Source organism: Cyprinodon tularosa, unplaced genomic scaffold (assembly GCF_016077235.1).
Source record: "Cyprinodon tularosa strain WSP-4 unplaced genomic scaffold, ASM1607723v1 ctg129, whole genome shotgun sequence".
Taxonomy (NCBI): Eukaryota; Metazoa; Chordata; class Actinopteri; order Cyprinodontiformes; family Cyprinodontidae; genus Cyprinodon; species Cyprinodon tularosa.
This window is the reverse complement of record NW_024038103.1, coordinates 316210-335291: the sequence shown is the minus strand read 5'-3', so window position 1 is coordinate 335291 and position 19082 is coordinate 316210. Positions and strand designations below refer to the sequence as shown.

Here is a 19082-nt window from a genome sequence, read left to right as displayed (position 1 = left end):
AACAGACACCTTTTGTTTGGATGGGCTCCCTGCTGGGTAAAAATAGTTGCTTTTTAGATTAAGTTGAAAAATTTCCACTGAAATTATTTTTCACATTTTTTTTGAAGAGAAAGAAGATTTTCTCCCTATATTATATAGGGTACGTCTCAGAATGTTGGGACCACGTTTCTGAAATGTGAGAGCTAGACAATCTGAATTAAAATGGAAAAATCAACCATATATGCTGATAATAAAATTGAGGTTGTAGTGAACCAAACATTTTTGTGAATATTAATGTAAAATAGTTTACTTGGTTTGAATTCCTAGCAGTAAAGTGTAGGAGATCCATTAGACCCCTGACCACACAATATCTGAACACACAAAGGTTAAATATGAGTCTCTGACACACAAAACCTCTTTTAGCCAGCATTCCATTGGTTAATCCATGTTTTTAATTCCTTTGCCAACTTTATGTGTTAAACGGAAATAGAATTAATCTAAACATTTAACTGTCACCTCCAAAATGCCACAAACAACTTAAAATATCACACCCAAATTCAATTGAAAGCTGTTCTTAAACTGTTTGAAGGAGATAAAAAAAAAAAGGTTGCTGTCTTGGTAAAGGTAACTTTTTTTTTTTTTTTTGTACTGGTTGGCATTTTTCAGTGGACTGGAAGTGGAAATAGGAATCTTATGGGTCAGAGATACCTTCTGTTAGGACTCCAGAACCCCTTTACACCGAGAAGCACCACAGATAGTACTTAAATTGACTGACACTGGAATTATTCAATTGAATGTTTCCAAACTAATTGTAATATATTCCAAATCTAAAATGTATAAATGTATAATCAAAGTTCATTTGGACTATCATGCTTTGTGTCTGGATAGAGCCCAGCATTAACAATCACAGTAGCTGAAATAGTCATAAGAAACTGATCTGGACTGAATGAAATGTTATTTAATCGATTTTAACTGAAATCAATTTAAATGTATAAATTCATATGTAATTGAATTAAAATCACTTACATGTGATAAAATTAAATTGAACTGAACTGAATTAAAATGATCTGAAATAAATTTGTGTTGAAATGAATTTAAGTGAACTGAATTAAAGTGGTTTGAGCTAAACTTGATAAATGAAATAAATTAAACTTCACCACAAGTAAACAAACTGAAATGAATAGTATGATAATAAATTAGTTCAATTTGATTGGATTCCATAAACTTCAACTGAGCTGAACTAAACAAACTTGAATTAAATTGACTTTTAAAAATAGACAAAACAAATATCTGGTTGTTAATCTACCTTAACAAAGCTGATCAAATGGTAAAGCAAATGGGGTTAGCTTTGAATCCATGTATTAACTATTACAGTATTTATGCTTTCATTTGGTTAATTTTTAAAACATTAATAGCTGTCCTGTAAAGGATCCTGGTATGACACTAATCACACTCTGGGGTCACAGATTGCAGAGTGAGTCACTGGGCTCTGGTCCACGATTAGCTTCCCTAGTCTTCCAATCTGGCACGCTCTGCCATTCAAATAAACCCTGTTAGGTGCAGTGATCACAGCATAGACACAAAATGGACTGCACTGAAATTCTTCTGGATTTGTGTGGCAACCATGTTCTAAAGAGCTTTAAAAGCATGGCATTGCTCCTGGTAATAACAAAGGAATGTGAGACTGTGGCTGCTGGATAGTATCACTGGTGTTTCTTTGCTTCATGACAGCTGGCAACTGATGCCTCCGGTAGTTGCCGTTTCATTTCTCTTCTCTATCTGCAAATGTCTCTCTACATCGCTTACATTTTTTTTTGTTTTTTGCTCACATCCCCGACCATCTGTTGGGGCTTTTTGGGATACTCTACCAGTCCTTTTCTTTGCTGCCCTGCGGCGTCAAACAACAGCTTCACATAATCCACCAGACACCCCAAGAGTGCACTACCAGTATGCACATCCAGACAAGAAAACAGTATTTTGGGGCTTTAGAAGTGTTTAAAGATCTTACATCCCTTTCACACTTTTTTTTTTTTTTTTAGGAAACTGTATTTTTTATAATATTTATTTTGGGATTTTTTTTTGTTTGTTTGTGTGTTTTGTTTTTCTTTTTTTACACCATTATTTTAGATAAGGCATCAGAAATGCTTTAGAAAATTGAATGACATGGAAACCAAATCTGGGTAAAAAAAAAAAAACATATTAAGGCATTTGCTGATTAAATGCTTGAAGCTTAAATGCTTAACTGAAGCATTAAAGCACAAAGCAATCAACATAATGTGTTAGTTTAAACTGGAACACTGTGCCTATTATACCTATCTGAGTTGGAGCCATGTTTATTATAAAACTGAACTAGTCAGATCATTAAATTCACAACATCCAACAAGTTCTTTCCTAGCTCAAACTGGGAGCCCATCAATTTTATCTGTTTTGAACAAGCAGAGGAATGCAAAGAAGGCATAATGAATCAGGGGTTTGGTGGTTTAATGATGCTGCAGAGAGTCCAAAGTCTGTCAGTGACAAGATGGGACAAACATAATTATTCTACTGCGGAATCATCATTTTAAAACTATTTTCTGTCTCGCTTGCTTATCCTTTTATCTTGTGTAGAGTGAAATTAATCCTCCCTAAATTAATCTGGCGATCTCATCCTTTCATGTAAAATCCTTTCTGTTAGACTTTATTTTACACCCTATATACAAACAGAGGCAGTTCCGAAAACCGAACCGAATCCTAACTTTGAAACTTGGAACAAATTTTGGTGTCATCATCAGCAATATTATCTACTTTGCAGAACACAAAGTCGCAGCAATTCTAATTGATGCACCGTTAAAGGACGATTATTTTCTGATCATTTCTGTTTCGCTATCATCTAAAGCTAAAAAAAAAATCATATACTACATCTTTAAACATGAACACAGTTGTTTCTCAATAGATTTTACAGTATTTTCTTCAAAAAATGTCTTCTGGATGGCTTATTCAATTATTCAAATTTTGGATAAAAAAATTCCAAATATGTAACACAATTTTTGGAAGAAAAAAAAACATTTTTTTTCTTTTTCTTTTTTTTGTATATTTCAAGAGAACAGAACATAAACTAATATATTGAAATTGGCATTTTGGATGTAAAGCCTACAACTTTTTGCTTTTTATTAACTAAATCTAAAATAACAAAGGCATATTATAGCTATATGATGATGTTAAGTTCAGAGTAGTTGATTTTACATTACTAATTATAGAAATAATTAAGAGGCATAATCAAATGATTGATGTTGAACTCAGAGAAAAATAAACTGATAACATTTTGTATTTTTCCTTTTTTTGAATTTGCAGCAAAAAAAATAAAATTCCTGAAAACACACACACACACAAACACAAAAGAAATTTTCAGCAAAACATAGAATTAAAAAAACTCAAAAATGAGACAAACACATCAAAACCTGTAAAAGAAAAACACTGCAAAGGAGTAATCACAGAAGATACCGAGATGCAAATTCTAAATGTGCAACAAACACAAAACCTGATGCAAACACATACTGTAAATTATGCTAATACACTACAAAAGATTAAAGCATATGCAAAAGGAAAAGTCCTGCAGGTTAAGAGAAGCTGGGAAATAGCATCTCATAACAAAAGTGTTTCAGACCACATCGGGGAGGTGGTCACCATCTAATTTTGTGCCAAAAACTTAGTAAAGGCATTAGGGTTGGGAATTGAAAAGATTTTCACGATTCCGATTCCCTTTTCGATTCTATGAAACGATTCGATTCTTTATCGATTCTTTTTTCGATTCCAATTTGGGGAAAAAAGGAGAACAAACAGTTTGATTATCAGCATCAACTTTGTTTACTTAACTATTGCACAATCTTACAAAATCAACAAGATCAAGATGTCCACAGGAAATGTGAAACTGGAGTAACATCCGTGTTTAAATGAAAAATGAATACAAGAAACAAACTTATTAACCAAAAATGTCTGATAACAAATGATGGGATAATAACCTATTTTAAATAACAAAAAATACTAATTATAAAACAGTAGTAGGGAAAATGAACAGTTATTTTGCAGAAAGATGAGCATATCTGCTTTTTCTGGAAGGATACAGGATCTTTCAGGGCTTAAGGTGTCTCCAGCCGTGGAAAATACCCTCTCAGATGGGGTGGAGGAAGCCTGCACACAGGGGTAGTTTTCAGCCAGTCCAGATAGCAAGGGCAGCGTATCTTGCTTCTTCCACCACCACAGTGTGGCGCTATCCCTGCAGGGGATGGAGGGCAAGCTTTTACAGAGCTGTATTTCCTGATCTACCCTCTGGGCTAAGGAAAGACGGGGCTTTGATTCACAAAGTGACCGCAGCTCGTTGTCTTCCTCCTCGAATAGTTCTTCCAACTTGCGTAACTTACGTAAAAAACGTGACGTAAGTCGTGCTCCCCAGAGCCGGCGCTTTAGGCTCTGGTGCTGCGGGAATCGAAAAAAGAATCGTTCAGCGAGCTGCCAAATGATGCCATGGAATCGGAAAATACGGAACCGGTTCTGAACAGGAACCGGTTTTCGATTCCCATCCCTAAAAGGCATGAACTGGATGCTCAGAGATGAAATGTAAAAAAAAAAAATTATTGGAAAACTTCTTCCCTCTTTCTTCTAAATATCCACCTGAAAGCATTTCTTTTTATCATTCAAAAGTGGATCTTTTCTACGGACACTATAGTAGCATCTATTGCCTGGTACCATATAAGTCCATTATTGTGTATAGTGGTTTGGAGCAGTTCTAGTTTGCATTGAAATCTGTGTTTGCAGCTGCTTTGCTGCTCTCTTTTTACTGTGACTGCAGCCTGTTTAATTTGCAAGTGTTATGTGTGTTAGTCTTTATTTATTTGCTAGTCTAGTTTAATAGTTTGCCAACTTTTTTTTAAATTTGCTGTGAATTCATGCATTTGCGTTTTTGCACCCCTTGGTAACCATATTTTACCTCAGTCACCTCTGTTCCTAACATTTATTTTTGTTTCATGCTACAAGGAAGGTTGAAATTAAGAAATTATTTTTGTTGTACAATTAAAGCAAATCTGAACAAAGAAAGTAGATATTTGTTTTTATTTAAAAGTGAAATATATTTATGTAACCTAACATGACATAACATAATGGGTAATGACCCAGAGGAAAACTTTTTTGCTCAGGATAGTCTTTTCTTGATCTCTCAAGACAGTACGGAGATCTCAATTGAATATCTTTATGAGATTTCTTCAATCTGAATTGTGTATCTTTTTGAGATCACCTCAATCTGAATTATTGCTCCTAAACCCCCCCCTTAGGAGCAAAATTGAGATATTGTGAGAATGACTTTTTGAGACTTGTAGGAGAAATGATAGTCATAGATAAGATCTCATCATTGCATCTTTTTTATTTCATTCATGTCTTGCTTATTGCTCCTAAAAAGCCGGTTGGAGCACTAAAGAGTTAAAATAATCTCAATTGCCTGTCTTCTTGAGATCACCTCAATCTGAATTATTGCTCCTAAATCACACCTTGGAGAAAAACAGATCATAGGAGATCTCAGGATTCCATCTTTATGATCTCATTCATGTCTTACTTATTGCTCCTAAAAAGCCAGGAGGAGCACTAAAGAGTTGTAAGACGGAGCTCAATTGCTTCTCTTCTTGAGATCACCTCAATCTGAATTATTGCTCCTAAACCCCTCCCCTTAGGAGAAAAACTGAGATAATGTCAGAATGACTTTGAGACTAAGGTAAGAGAAAATTGAGATTAAAATGGAAGAAATAAGAAACAACTGTGAATGAACTTTAGCCTCATTTATTTTGCATTAATTCAACACGCATACCAGTGTGCATACCATTTTACAAGAGTGAACCAGGCCATACATTGTAAAAGTGACAGCAATCACATTATCCCAATTGAGAACCACTGGTGTAACAACATGTCAATAAACGGTGAAAAAATTCACAACTGCTGAACAAGAGGTGAACAAGGGGCTGTTGTAAACATTATGCCTGTAAAGCCAGTCACTGTACTGACCTGTGACGGCATTTATTTATGAGGGCCTTTTTAAGCTTGGCCTCCTCTACTGGTTTCCAGTTCTCCATCGTTGCGCACCGCCTCACATAGGCTGCAAAAAAAAACCCGGAGAAAAGAGACTTAAATTAGTTTGATATTTTCCTCGCATATTTTAATACATTATTATGTTCATTCAACTATCTGTAAAATGACATTTCTATATAGCAATGGTTCCATCTAAGTGTATAATGTTTTTGATTATTAACATAAGAGGAAATAATGACTAGTGGCAAAGAAAACATTTAATATTAGGAATATTAAATGATGAAATAAATTGATTTTAAAAGATATGGCAAAGAAACACTCAGCTATGCATGACACAAGTACAGGTAATTTTTGATCCATCTTGTGCATTAGAATGGGTTTGCAGTGCCAGTGTATCAAAGGGTTAAAATAAAGGACTGTTTATATCCATCTTAGCCTTCCTGTGCATCTCTCAACACACCAGGAGCTACATTCAGTATCATTCAATTTCTTATTTGACTTTTACGGTGGCCGACAAGGGTCAAACGGACAGCAACGGCCCAATACGTCTCAGTTTGAGAAAACAGCTTCAAGTACAGAAACGATGCAAAATCACAAAATCAAACAAGTCTAAACGAGGTACAAAACGAGGAACGTGTTGCAAATGAAAACACGCATCATCAAAAATGCATCATCATCAAACGCACTGCAAATGGAGAAACGATCTGTAAACCGAGAAAAGATCTGCAAACGAAAAACGCTGCATGCTCCAAACCTGCAGGGGGAGCCCTCAGCGTAACAGCTCAATAGAGAGACACACGGGATGGAGAGAGACAGAACAGCTGACTAAATCACAACAGTGTATGAAAATACAGCAGGAACGGTAATGTGACTTTTACTTGATTTTATATCTATATATGTATATACATGTTTGCATGTAGATTAGCCTGCTTGATATAAAACACCTGTTTTAATAATACATTAAAAAGCCCTCTTATCACAGTCTCCCATACCTATATCAAGCAGGCTAATCTACATGGAAACATATATAAACATATATATAAAATCAAGTAAAAGTCATATTACCGTTCCTGCTGTACAGTGGAAACCGCTTATAGTGATCACGTTGGTCTGGAGTCAATATGATCACAATAAGCAGTTGATTACTATAACTGAATTTTATTGTTTCACTTCATTTTTTATGCATAACATTATCTAAATGCCATTTGTATTGTTTTTCAATGAGAAAAATGGAAACAGACAGCTTCAGCATTGACTGAATTTTATTCTGATTTTAAACTCAGTCGTTTCAAATGCTTCTTTTGAGAAGCATCATGCAAATTTAATTACTTTTGCCTAACACCAAGTTCACTTCTTTTTCAAAACCATGTAAAAGGTCAAAGTTTTTAAAACCAACATGCATTTGCATTGTTTCTGTACTTGAAGCTGTTTTCTCAAACTGAGACGTATTGGGCCGTTGCTGTCCGTTTGACCCTTGTCGGCCACTGTAGACTTTCATAATGTAATCATATTAAAAATATATTTACTCAAAAAAAAACAACAACAATCAAGTAACTAGTGTACAACAAATCAAGCAGGCAAAATACTAGAAAGTAGCTAGAACATTGCAGTCATTACACCAGAAAAACTACTCACTCAGAATTCCATCAACTTTGCTTTGGTCAAGCAGCTGCTTCCCCTCTGGTATCTTGCCATGTCGTCCGAAAGCCACTGCATTGGTGCACTCCTCTGCGGTGAAGAAGTGTTCATAAAGGAGATGGAAAAGTCGAAGGCTGTCATGGTCACATTGGTGCATTATGGAGGCAAGCTTGAAGGATGACAGGAACAGGCCACTATTGGGAAAGAGCTCCTGAAGAGCCTTCTGTGACGGGTGGATCAAGGCTGCAGGGCTCTCCTGGTACAGAGCAACATTTTTAAGAAATCCTCGAGCCACTCTGATGTCTTCTGGCTCTGAAAAACAAAAAGGATAAAAGAAGTGTTGATGTACAGCTCTTAATGACAGTATACACCCTTGGTTATCAAAAGGTACTATTAACCACAATAGAGTTAACATTATAGACTTACTTATGCTGCAGAGAATGTCCTCCATCCTCTTCTTCTCTTTTTCAAGTTTTCTCAACTCTGGACCACACCTCTGACATGGCTGCCAGGACCTTCTGTCACTCTGTGCTACATCCTCAATGGGTTCTCCATATTCACTTTGAGGGCTTCTGTCAACTATCAGGGTGCTTGCACAAGAAGATGAACTTGTGCTCAGATTTTCATCTGTCTCAGGGCGAGAAGTCTGAACTAGCATCATCTTGGTTGTGGAAGGAATCAGAATATTGGTTGAACTGTGTGCCTGCGACTCACATTGCACTGGCAGAGCGTGGCCTTGGGAAGGAGGCGAAGGCAGAGCGTGGCCTTGGGAAGGAGGCGAAGGCAGAGCGTGGCCTTGGGAAGGAGGCGATGGCAGAGTGTGGCCTTGGGAAGAAGGCGAAGGCAGAGCGTGGCCTTGGAAGAGGCGAAGCGAGCGTGGCCTTGGGAAGGAGGCGAAGGCAGAGCGTGGCCTTGGGAAGGAGGCGAAGGCAGAGCGTGGCCTTGGGAAGAAGGCGAAGGCAGAGCGTGGCCTTGGGAAGGAGGCGAAGGCAGAGCGTGGCCTTGGGAAGGAGGCGAAGGCAGAGCGTGGCCTTGGGAAGGAGGCGATGGCAGAGCGTGGCCTTGGGAAGGAGGCGAAGGCAGAGTGTGGCCTTGGGAAGGAGGCGATGGCAGAGTGTGGCCTTGGGAAGGAGGCGATGGCAGAGCATGGCCTTGGGAAGAAGGCCCCTGGACAGGAGGCGATGGCAAAAAGTGGGCGCTGACATTTGTTGAAGAGTGGACATCAGTCAACTTGGGGGAGGAGTGCTGGCGATAATATACATCTGCAGGGATATTCTTTCTTATGTCCTTTTTGAGTTTTTTTTGCATGCCTGTATTTGGCCCAATATAATTCACAGTGGCGCTGTAAAATCTCCCATCACTCCATCTGGCTAGGACCCTTTCTCCTGGCCTCAAGACATCCAACTGTCCAATGGAGCTGTCATTCGCATCCAGAATGTCACATGTTTTAAAGATTTTGGCAGTGTAGCCATCCTCAAAAGTGACAAATGCAAAGTGACCTAAAATAAACCAAAAACCATGTCACAGTTAACATGTCATATTTCACAACAGTACATTTCAAAAGAACACAAGATATGTCCTATAATATCGATATAAATCCAGCTTTTATATTGAGTTTTCATTTACATAACTTTTTGAAACTTAAAGATTTCAGATTTATTTATGGTTAGCCCTCTGAGATGAGCAGCCAGCTTGTTTCCAATGCACATACTGTACACTGAGAGAAGAAGAGAGGGGAAGAGGAGAGGAAGAGAGGTGTGGAGTGAAGGAGAGGAGAACAGAAGGAGAGAGAAAAAAGATTTAGTGTGTTAAGAGACAGTGGTAAGAGTATACTGTATTACACTATACACGAGTATACTGTAACTATACACTGTGCTACAATTCTCACAGTTACACTCTAGTGCAGGGTTCTTCAACGTTTTCCAGGCCAAGGACCCCCAAACTGATGACAAGATGGAGCGGGGACCCCCTAAATATATATATTGTATGAAATTGTGTTATATCAACCGGTCCTATAGTCACTCTATTACAGATGGAGTAATGTAACTAAAGTAATCCTTCCCTAGGATTATTAAAGTATTTCTGATTCCTGGTTGATGGGACAGGTGTTGTAAATGAAACGGTGTCCAGCTTGAAAGAGCTCCTGTGTGTCGCTGAATGTGTGCATTGATGACTGAAAGACATCTTCTGCCTCCATTTATCTGTTTACTACAGTCTTCAATTCATGTTAATGTGGATTTAAAGACATTTCAATTCAGGAGGGAATATAAAAAGAATCAACCAAGTTTCGCGACCCCCATGCAGTACCTCCGCGGACACCCTAGGGGTCACGGACCCCCTGTTGAAGACCTCTGCTCTAGTGAAACCACAAATGTTCTCTGTGGTGGCTATGATTTGTATTGTTTTTTTAACCTTGTTTGGCATTTGTTGATTCATTAAATACAAGTAGTTAAATGTGCTTGTGTTTGTTATATGATAAACATTTAGTAATGTGCATTTCACAATATGTAGTGTATTAGCCCGGGAACAGTAAATCTAGGGTTAGGGTTAGGGTATTATTTATTTGTTGGTATTATTTATTTGTTGGTATTTGTTGTGGCCATTGCCCCCCCAATAATAATTTTCTGGTGCCGCCGCTGCTTGACAGTGAATTAAGACACATCTTGAGTCTAGCAGCTAAATTTATATTATTATATATTAAATATATATATTAATTGATTGTCAATTTGACCTAAATTATTATTAAAGTAGTTTATACTGTATACAGTTTAGCATGTAGGGGATCTTTAAAAATCTGCTATTCTACTTATACTTTCCTTTAATTACCAATTGATAAGTTAAAAGTAAAAAATAACAGTAAATAAATTAACAATAACTCACCAGCTGTCTCCTCTTCCTCTTCAGTTCCCAGCTGTACATGATCTTTCATTTTGTTGAAGATAACCTCTGTCTTTTTGAGTTGGATCCAGATGTCATTCTGTAAATGGCAGTTTAAAAAGCATGACGTTAGCAATCTAATACTTTCATATATCACATACAAGATAAGAAATCCAAGACAAACCAAACCCTCTAGGCTTCATGGCCAAATGATCGCATCTGGATATTGAACCCAAATATCTCAATATCGATATGACTATGATTTCATGCAAAGTGCAGAGAACAGTGAAAATTACACACACTCAAACACTACATATACATACATTTATACATATATATAGTCAGTCCATATTGGACTTATTAAACTAAACATGTCTTCTTCAGATCATGTTTCTTCAAATAACTAAACTGTCTTTACTCATCAATAAAAGACTCTACTTCTAGATGTCTTGTGCTGTTGAACGTAACCGCTGTGAACCAATCATAAACTGACGTCTTATTGATCTGATTCACCGGCTTTCTTACCGTCACCGCTGTTAATGACCATGGTGAAGTTAGTTTCAGGGTGGTTAGTCAGACATACAGGTGCTGGTCATAAAATTAGAATATCATGAAAAAGTAGATTGATTTCAGTAATTCCATTTAAAAAGTGAAACTTGTATATTATATTCATACATTACATACAAACTCATATATTTCAGATGTTTATTTTGTTTAATTTTGATGATTACAAATGACAACAAATGAAAATCTCAAATTCATCATATCAGAAAATTAGAATATTACTGAAGACCAATAAAAACAAAGGATTTATAGAAATGTTGGCCAACTGAAAAGTAAGAACATGAAAAGTATGAGCATGTACAGCACTCAGTATTTAGTTGGGCCTCCTTTGGCCTGTATTACTGCAGCAATGCGGCGTGGCATGGAGTCGATCAGTCTGTGGCACTGCTCAGGTGTTATGATAGCCCAGGTTGCTCTAATAGTGGCTTTTAGCTCTTCTGAATTGTTGGGTCTGGTGTATTGCATCTTCTTCTTCACAATACCCCATAGATTTTCTATGGGGTTAAGGTCAGGAGAGTTTGCTGGCCAATTAAGAACAGGGATACCATGGTCCTTCAACCAGGTACTGGTAGCTTTGGCACTGTGTGCAGGTGCCAAGTCCTGTTGGAAAATGAAATCTGCATCTCCAAAAAGTTGGTCAGCTGCAGGAAGCATGAAGTGCTCTAAAACTTCCTGGTATGTGGCTGCGTTGACCCTGGACCTCAGAAAACACAATGGACCAACACCAGCAGATGACATGGCACCCCAAACCATCACTGACTGTGGAAACTTTACACTGGACTTCAAGCAACGTGGATGAAGTGCCTCTCTTCTTTTCCTCCAGACTCTGGGACTTTGATTTCCAAAGGAAATGCAAAATTTACTTTCATCAGAGAACATGACTTTGGACCACTCACCAGCAGTCCAGTCCTGTTTCTCTTTAGCCCAGGCAAGACGCTTCTGACGCTGTCTGTGGTTCAAGAGTGGCTTGACACAAGGAATGCGACAGCAGAAACCCATGTCTTTCATACGTCTGTGTGTGGTGGTTCTTGAAGCACTCACTCCAGCTGCAGTCCACTCTTTGTGAATCTCCCCCACATTTTTGAATGGGTTTTGTTTCACAATCCTCTCCAGGGTGCGGTTATCTCTCTTGCTTGTACACTTTTTTCGACCACATCTTTTCCTTCCCTTCGCCTCTCTATTAATGTGCTTGGACACTGAGCTCTGTGAACAGCCAGCCTCTTTAGCGATGACCTTTTGTGTCTTGCCCTCCTTGTGCAAGGTGTCGATGGTCGTCTTTTGGACAACTGTCAAGTCAGCAGTCTTCCCCATGATTGTGTAGCCTATAGAACTAGACTGAAAGACCATTTAAAGGCTTTTGCAGGTGGTTTGAGTTAATTAGCTGATTAGAGTGTGGCACCAGGGGCCATCAATTTTGAACCTTTTCACAATATTCTAATTTTCTGATATGATGAATTTGAGATTTTCATTTGTTGTCATTTGTAATCATCAAAATTAAACAAAATAAACATCTGAAATATATGAGTTTGTATGTAATGTATGAATATAATATACAAGTTTCACTTTTTAAATGGAATTACTGAAATCAATCTACTTTTTCATGATATTCTAATTTTATGACCAGCACCTGTACTGTAGTCGCGTACAGTAGATTCAGCAGTATCGAATATCCAACCTGAAACTAACTTCACCATGGTCACAAGCTTTTATACAGAACAGAGAAATGTATATTTTTCTCAGTGTGAAAAATGAAATACATGGCGTGGCGGGAGTGCGTGACAAAAAGACAGAAATCTGGTGACGCAGCAGAGTCTCTACTTTCACATGACACCTTGTTTGTGTGGTTAGCATCATTTTGGTATGCTACATGTTAGCTTACTAGCTTCCTATGTCTATGCAGCACGCATCTCACGCAGCCCTTTGTACAGTGGGCGCTCTTACTTAAAAGGTTAATTTATATGGACATTTTCACAAACACAACATTGATACCAACTTCCAAGTGTGCTAAAAATCAAAGGAAACCATGCTACTTGTAATGTTAGTAGCTAGCTTGATTCGAGACTGCATGGTCGTTCAAAATTCACCGCCCAAAATTAAAATAAATTGACTACTGATATCCGTGCATTTTTATCAAGCATATCAATGTATAATGCTGTCGACGGTTACAAAACTAACTTATATGTAAGAAGTTCAAAACTTACCTTCACTCCAGACAACTTCCACTGCACAATGTCAACAGGTGCCACTTCAGAGACTGCAGACCTAATTGGTCCCGACTAGACTGTCCCGCTCAAAGTGTCAGTTTGAAATTCAAACCTCCAGTCAGCTGCTCTAGACGTCCGACCCAGCCCGCTCTCGTCTTTGGCCCAGTGAATATTTTATTTCCATTATTACTACCTTACTTACAAATTATTTGAAATATAGTTCATTCTCACTGTATGTGCACTGAGGATTCATGTTTCTTAACCACATTTTTTTTTCTTTTTTCTGTATGATTTCTGTACAGTAATGACATGCATCCTTAATGAATTTGCAATAATCTCTAAACATAATACTGAAACGGTTGGTTGTCTAGTTATGTTGACTTTTATTAATAAATTGGAAAACTTGGAATTTAAAAGTGCATTATTTTCTTTCTTGTTTTCTTGTAAGTTACAAGGTAAGGAACTTACAGTAATATAATACAATAATTACAATGCAGAATTTGAAATGTAGTATGTCCAGTAAAATCAAAATACTCATGCAAGTAACTCTATGAGATTTCATGGAGCTTCTCTTATCCATTTTCGGAAGACTTAAATGAGACTTATTTAATATCATTTAGAGATCTCTTCTTTTGATCAGAGTAAGACACACTGGTTGTTTATTCTGAGGTCACTATGAGAAAACTGAGACATATTTGAGAAGAATAATGAGATCTTGGGAGTTAGCTGAGTTTTCTTTGAGCTCTTTCTTTGATCTCATGGTCTCATGTTTAGGAGGCTGAAATTAGACATATTTCAGATCATATAGAGATCTCTTGTTTTGATCAAACATGAGATTATGTGTGATTGTTTCTCCTGAGTTGAATTTGAGAAGCAGGAGAAAAAACCTTTGGTCTCACCTTAGTATCAAAAATAGCTAATTTGTGTCTAGGAGAAATGAAAGAAACAACAATGAGATCTCTTCTTGGATTTTGCTTTCCTATGGGGAGTGTCTGGTATGCTGCTCTGTGTTTAGGTAACCTGGGTTAGTTAAACACATGCGCTGCGATGGAATCTAAGTCTAAAAGGAGGAATGCTTCAAACTATCACTCTATGAACTGCTGATTTAATAAACATTATTACTGTAAAAATAACAGTTTTTCTAACAGTCACCCTGAGCTGTCAGTTTGCTGTGTAGGCAATTGGGAAATGTCAGGATAAATACTACATTATGTAACCATCTCCAAAACCACGAGACCTCTAGAAGAGAAAGAGAGAAGTGGAGTCGAGTGTGTCATGACATCTAGTAAAAACCAAATGCACAAAAGATACCTTCAAATATAGGCTCTTTAAGGGCTTGATTCTGAAATTCTTTTACAATTCACCTATTTTATTTGCTCATATGATATTATTTATCTGGAGAAAGCAAGAAAGAGACATCTTCCTCAAATAAACCTGTCCGTTTTTCCTGATGTAAAATTTTTAAAGAACATTAGAATAGAAAATCCCTTTATTGACCCAAAATGGGGAAATTGTGGCATTACAGCATTACAGTGAAAGTGGTCACACAATGTGGACCATAAAAGTGTGTAAAAAAAAAAAAAAAAAATAAGTGATAGAGTTAAAAAATAAAAATAAAAATAAAAAAATACTGTACATTTCAGTGTTTTTACAAATATACTGTACAGCCACCCGAATAATACATAATAAATATATATTAGCAATCTTTCGTATTCATATTTAACACAACAAAACACTAATGCCTACTGGCTTACCATTTTTTATGCTCTATAATAATATGTTATGCTGCTGATTAGCTATTTAACTGTGATTTGCCTCAATTTCTGTATGATAGTTAGACTGTTGTCAATCCCTACCTTTTTTGAAATGCCAGTTTTCTGGTTTTCATGAAGTACCTTCGTCAGCGACGATGGTGCCCCAGTTTTAATTGTGTACCGTATATGGAATAAGTAACGGCATGAAAAAGTTAACATTTTAAAGCCTGTTACTGAGCCAGGACAGAGTGAATTACTCTTGTCATGTTTTTTTTTTTTTTAAATGCTTGACCACATGGTAACCTTGGAAGGAAAGTGCATTAAAATTTATAGTCTTAGTAAACAACAACAGACATTGTTTTAATGAAGGACAAAGTTTATGAGAGTGCTGTAAATAATAATAATACCATGGGGGACCGCATGCTGTTTGTTTACATTAGCATGAGAAAAATAAATATGAATAAAAACAATTTCGTTTCAAGCAAAATATAAAATTTTCAGCACGAAATACTAATTACATCTTAAATAGCACTAAAAACTATTAAAAAATACAACATGCTAATCAGGGCTTCCAAGGCTTTGGCTGCTCAGTCACATCAATCCTACAGTTGTTGTGTCTCATGAATAAATTGCTCTGATTCCTTATGTGTCCAGACAACATTATTAACATTCTTTTAATACTCCTGATCGGAATCCAAATGAGCGCTTTCATTGTTCTGCCTCTGATTTTTACTCCTTTCTTAGTTTATAGCAGAAATCCAATTATGCTGCCATTTTCACAGCCGAGTTTCGTCAAGTTACCCCATCGGCTATTTCCATATCTAGGCCATATTTTGTCCTTTTGGTTTTATAAAAAACAACAGTGCACTGTTTACCCAGTGTATAAATGTTATTCTTAGGTCAAAAATACAAAATATAAAAGCATATAGCATTGGGAAAATGTGTTTATGGAATGTTATATGGTGATTGTCTCTACTCCATATTATCTGCATAAAAATCTGTAGCTTTAGTTCTAATTTGAAGTATGTAAGTTTAGCATCTCTAAGTAATGCCTCAAACTGGGAAACTAAAATAAATATGCTGCAGTATAAGATGTGTAGAATGGAAATCAATATCCTCAAACCAAATAAAACATTGGAAAAATATGCTATAAATCTGTTTGTTTTTTTTCCCGAAACTTCTAATTCTTAAGCAAATGTAGTGCTCATGGTGATTCCGATAAAATAAAATTTAGGTTATATCATTATCTTTGTGCTCTGACAATAATGTGACAACAACTGACGCTGGGCTTAAAAGACTATTGCATATCAAATAACATTGTAATAGTCATAAAAGTTGAGTTAAAGCCACTTTCCAATGTAAAAACTACCACAAAATCGATACCCTTAAAGGCTAAAGATGATTCCCAAACCACAGCAACATACAGACATAAACACAGCCTTTATGTATTAACCACCCTAATAAAGTCCTCACACTGCTGAATGGATGTCAGGAGGTTGCATGCATCTGATTGCAGTGACTCATCCTGTCTGATATTTCCTCACAGCGTGAAATGGTTGGAGACATCTGAGGTTAGTAACCCTTTTATATCCAATTACAGGAGATGCCGAAGTAAAAACGTACATTTCTTTGAAAGAAAAATCCAAAACAAGGTTGACTGGCAAAATTACAGTGTTCCTCAAAGCCTAGTTGGATTGCCAGTGCGTGTGATGAAAAGACAATTATTTCAAATAATAGATTGATACTAAAATTGAAGAGAATAAAAAACATGATGAAAAAACTTCCAAGGCGGCAATTAATGAGTGGGTGCATGATCCACATCCTAAAGAGTGCTTGGCATGGGGATCACCTTGTTTATAGGTGTCTGACAATCCCAGAAATGTGATTCAGTTTGAAACTCAGGAAATAGCAAATAATCACTTCTTAACTGGTTGGCTACTGCATTGACTCATTGGAAAAGTAAATAAAAGCGAGGGCTTAAGAAAAGGTGGTAAGAGAATGAAAAATCTGATTTAATGTATTCTTGTTGTGCTTTTTTTTTTACCCTAACTGGATAGTGAGTACTGGCTTCTTGTGCTCTGCAAAGGAATTAACAGCTATGTTTTTTTTTTTTTTTGGCTTCATCTTTTGTATATCTTGAGTGCCCTCCAGTGGTGACAGAATAGAGTACGCATCCAGCACTGTCTGTGAGTGTGGAAATTCAGGTTTACCAGAAGCAAAGCAAAAATGCATGCATGCAGATCAACAGAAAGGTGAGAACATAATAAAAATAAAGAGAGATAAGTACTGTATGGTAAAGGCAACTTTAAAAATGCAGTCATTAAAAGTAACAACACAGGCTACAAGCAAGGTTGCAACTCAGCAGGGTCATTTAAAAAAACCTTGCTTGTGCATATCTGCATGAAAAACATCAAAGTAATAAGACTATAAAAAATTGCATATACATTAGCAGAGATATAGACACTTATTAAGTGTGCTGTTTAAAATAAAAACTAATGTCAACAGTAGTAGAGATGTAAAAAGGTTCTTGGGTTTTAACTTCTGCTATCTAACAGTAATGTTATTTCTGAATGTGTGGAGGAGACATCCCAGGATGGAGATGGACTTCATCATCTATCCACTTTCTCTCAGATGTAGATAAACTACTCTTGCAGCAAACTACAGATGTCTGATACCAATATAGATTTTTGTCCATATGTACTGATGATAAGCTTATTGTACTATTTCATTACTAAAACTGTTGGATACAAAATTTACTGATCTTCAAACTTATTACATATTATATTAGATAAGTTAAGTTTCCAGGAGTGTGGGAAATAGCTTTGTGACAAGAATATAAGCACCGTTTTTTTTTTTGTTTTTTTTTGTTTTTTTTTTTTTCATTTTATTTTAATAAGAGTAACAGGTTTAAAACTGTGACTGACACCAAACAAAACAGGAAGAGAAAGATGGTTTAGAAGATCTAGCTGCTGGATTAAAAGGAACATCTTAAACTGATTTGTCAATAATTTTCAAATATTAAGACAAGCATTCTGTATTGTTTATATGCTGCTAATAATGTTTAGAAATGTTCTTAGAAAGTTTGAATAAATAATTAAAAAATTAGGAATCTTATTTTTTTTTCAGAAAAAAAAATTTATCAAAACTGAACCTATTCAGGATTTTCTGTAATTCTGCAAAACACAGACGAGACAAATGTTGTGCTTTTTGGCCATGGGTATCAATTCACAATATGGAAATGTATTGGGATTACTGCATTAACAATAGACAGGCGAAACTAGGCTGCAAGTAGAAGCTGCAGGATTAGAGATCAACCCTTAGGCTTCTGTGGGGAGATATTCCAGGCCAACTTCTGGGGTTATTCGCCTAAATAGGATGAAAGAAGCACACCAGCCTCTACTGGCATAGCAGCAAGCGGCCCCAGTTCTACGTGTATCAAACTGGAACCGTAAATGAGAGCAATCCGAACCTGAATCCAGTGAATCATGGCAGTACTGTGCTGTACTATATGGTACCAATGCTCTACAAAATAAACAGAAACATTCCAGCCTCCATAAACATCTAACTGGCAAACATCGTTTTCAGGATCATAGATATTTCGCTCACTCGCTACTGGTAGTATTGGGAATTAATGTGGCAGTCTGCAGGACAATGAGCTCCTTTGAAATTCCTTATCAGTTTGTAAGACCAGACAAAAATATTCCCTCTGCTCCAGCTGCAGGGTCTGATTTATGTTTGAGCCCATTGTATTTCATTACCTTCAGAAGGTGCCTGATAGAGAAAGGGATGAAACTCTTCCCTGAGTTCAAGTTCTAGTTTTAGTTGTCAATATACTTTTGGAAGAAAAACAGTCCTCATGTCCTTCTGTTAAAAATGTGTCATGACTAGATGACACTAATATAGTGGTTCCTTTTTCCCTGCTTAAAACAAACTGAAAAAACTGCAAGGATCAATAAATACTAATTAGATGAAGACCTATGATCTTGTTAAATAAGGACATGTTTTGTTTACCTGCAAA

At 36.6% G+C, this 19082-nt stretch overlaps 1 protein-coding gene across 2 annotated transcripts; it reads right to left on the bottom strand.

Moving 5' to 3' along the window:
- Window positions 1-5966: 5966 nt before the first annotated feature.
- LOC119777930 lies at window positions 5967-13443 on the bottom strand. 2 transcript variants are annotated; one of them, XM_038276941.1, is made up of 4 exons: window positions 13308-13443; window positions 10546-10642; window positions 7663-7977; window positions 5967-6094 (listed from the first exon to the last, which is right to left on the bottom strand). In XM_038276941.1, exons 2-4 carry the CDS (start codon window positions 10592-10594, stop codon window positions 5991-5993), a joined length of 468 nt encoding a protein of 155 aa, XP_038132869.1. In that variant the 5' UTR covers window positions 10595-10642; window positions 13308-13443; the 3' UTR covers window positions 5967-5990. The 2 variants fall into 2 exon arrangements, with proteins under 2 accessions (XP_038132869.1, XP_038132868.1); XM_038276940.1 differs by lacking the exons at window positions 10546-10642; window positions 13308-13443 and adding an exon at window positions 8092-8379.
- Window positions 13444-19082: the final 5639 nt, after the last annotated feature.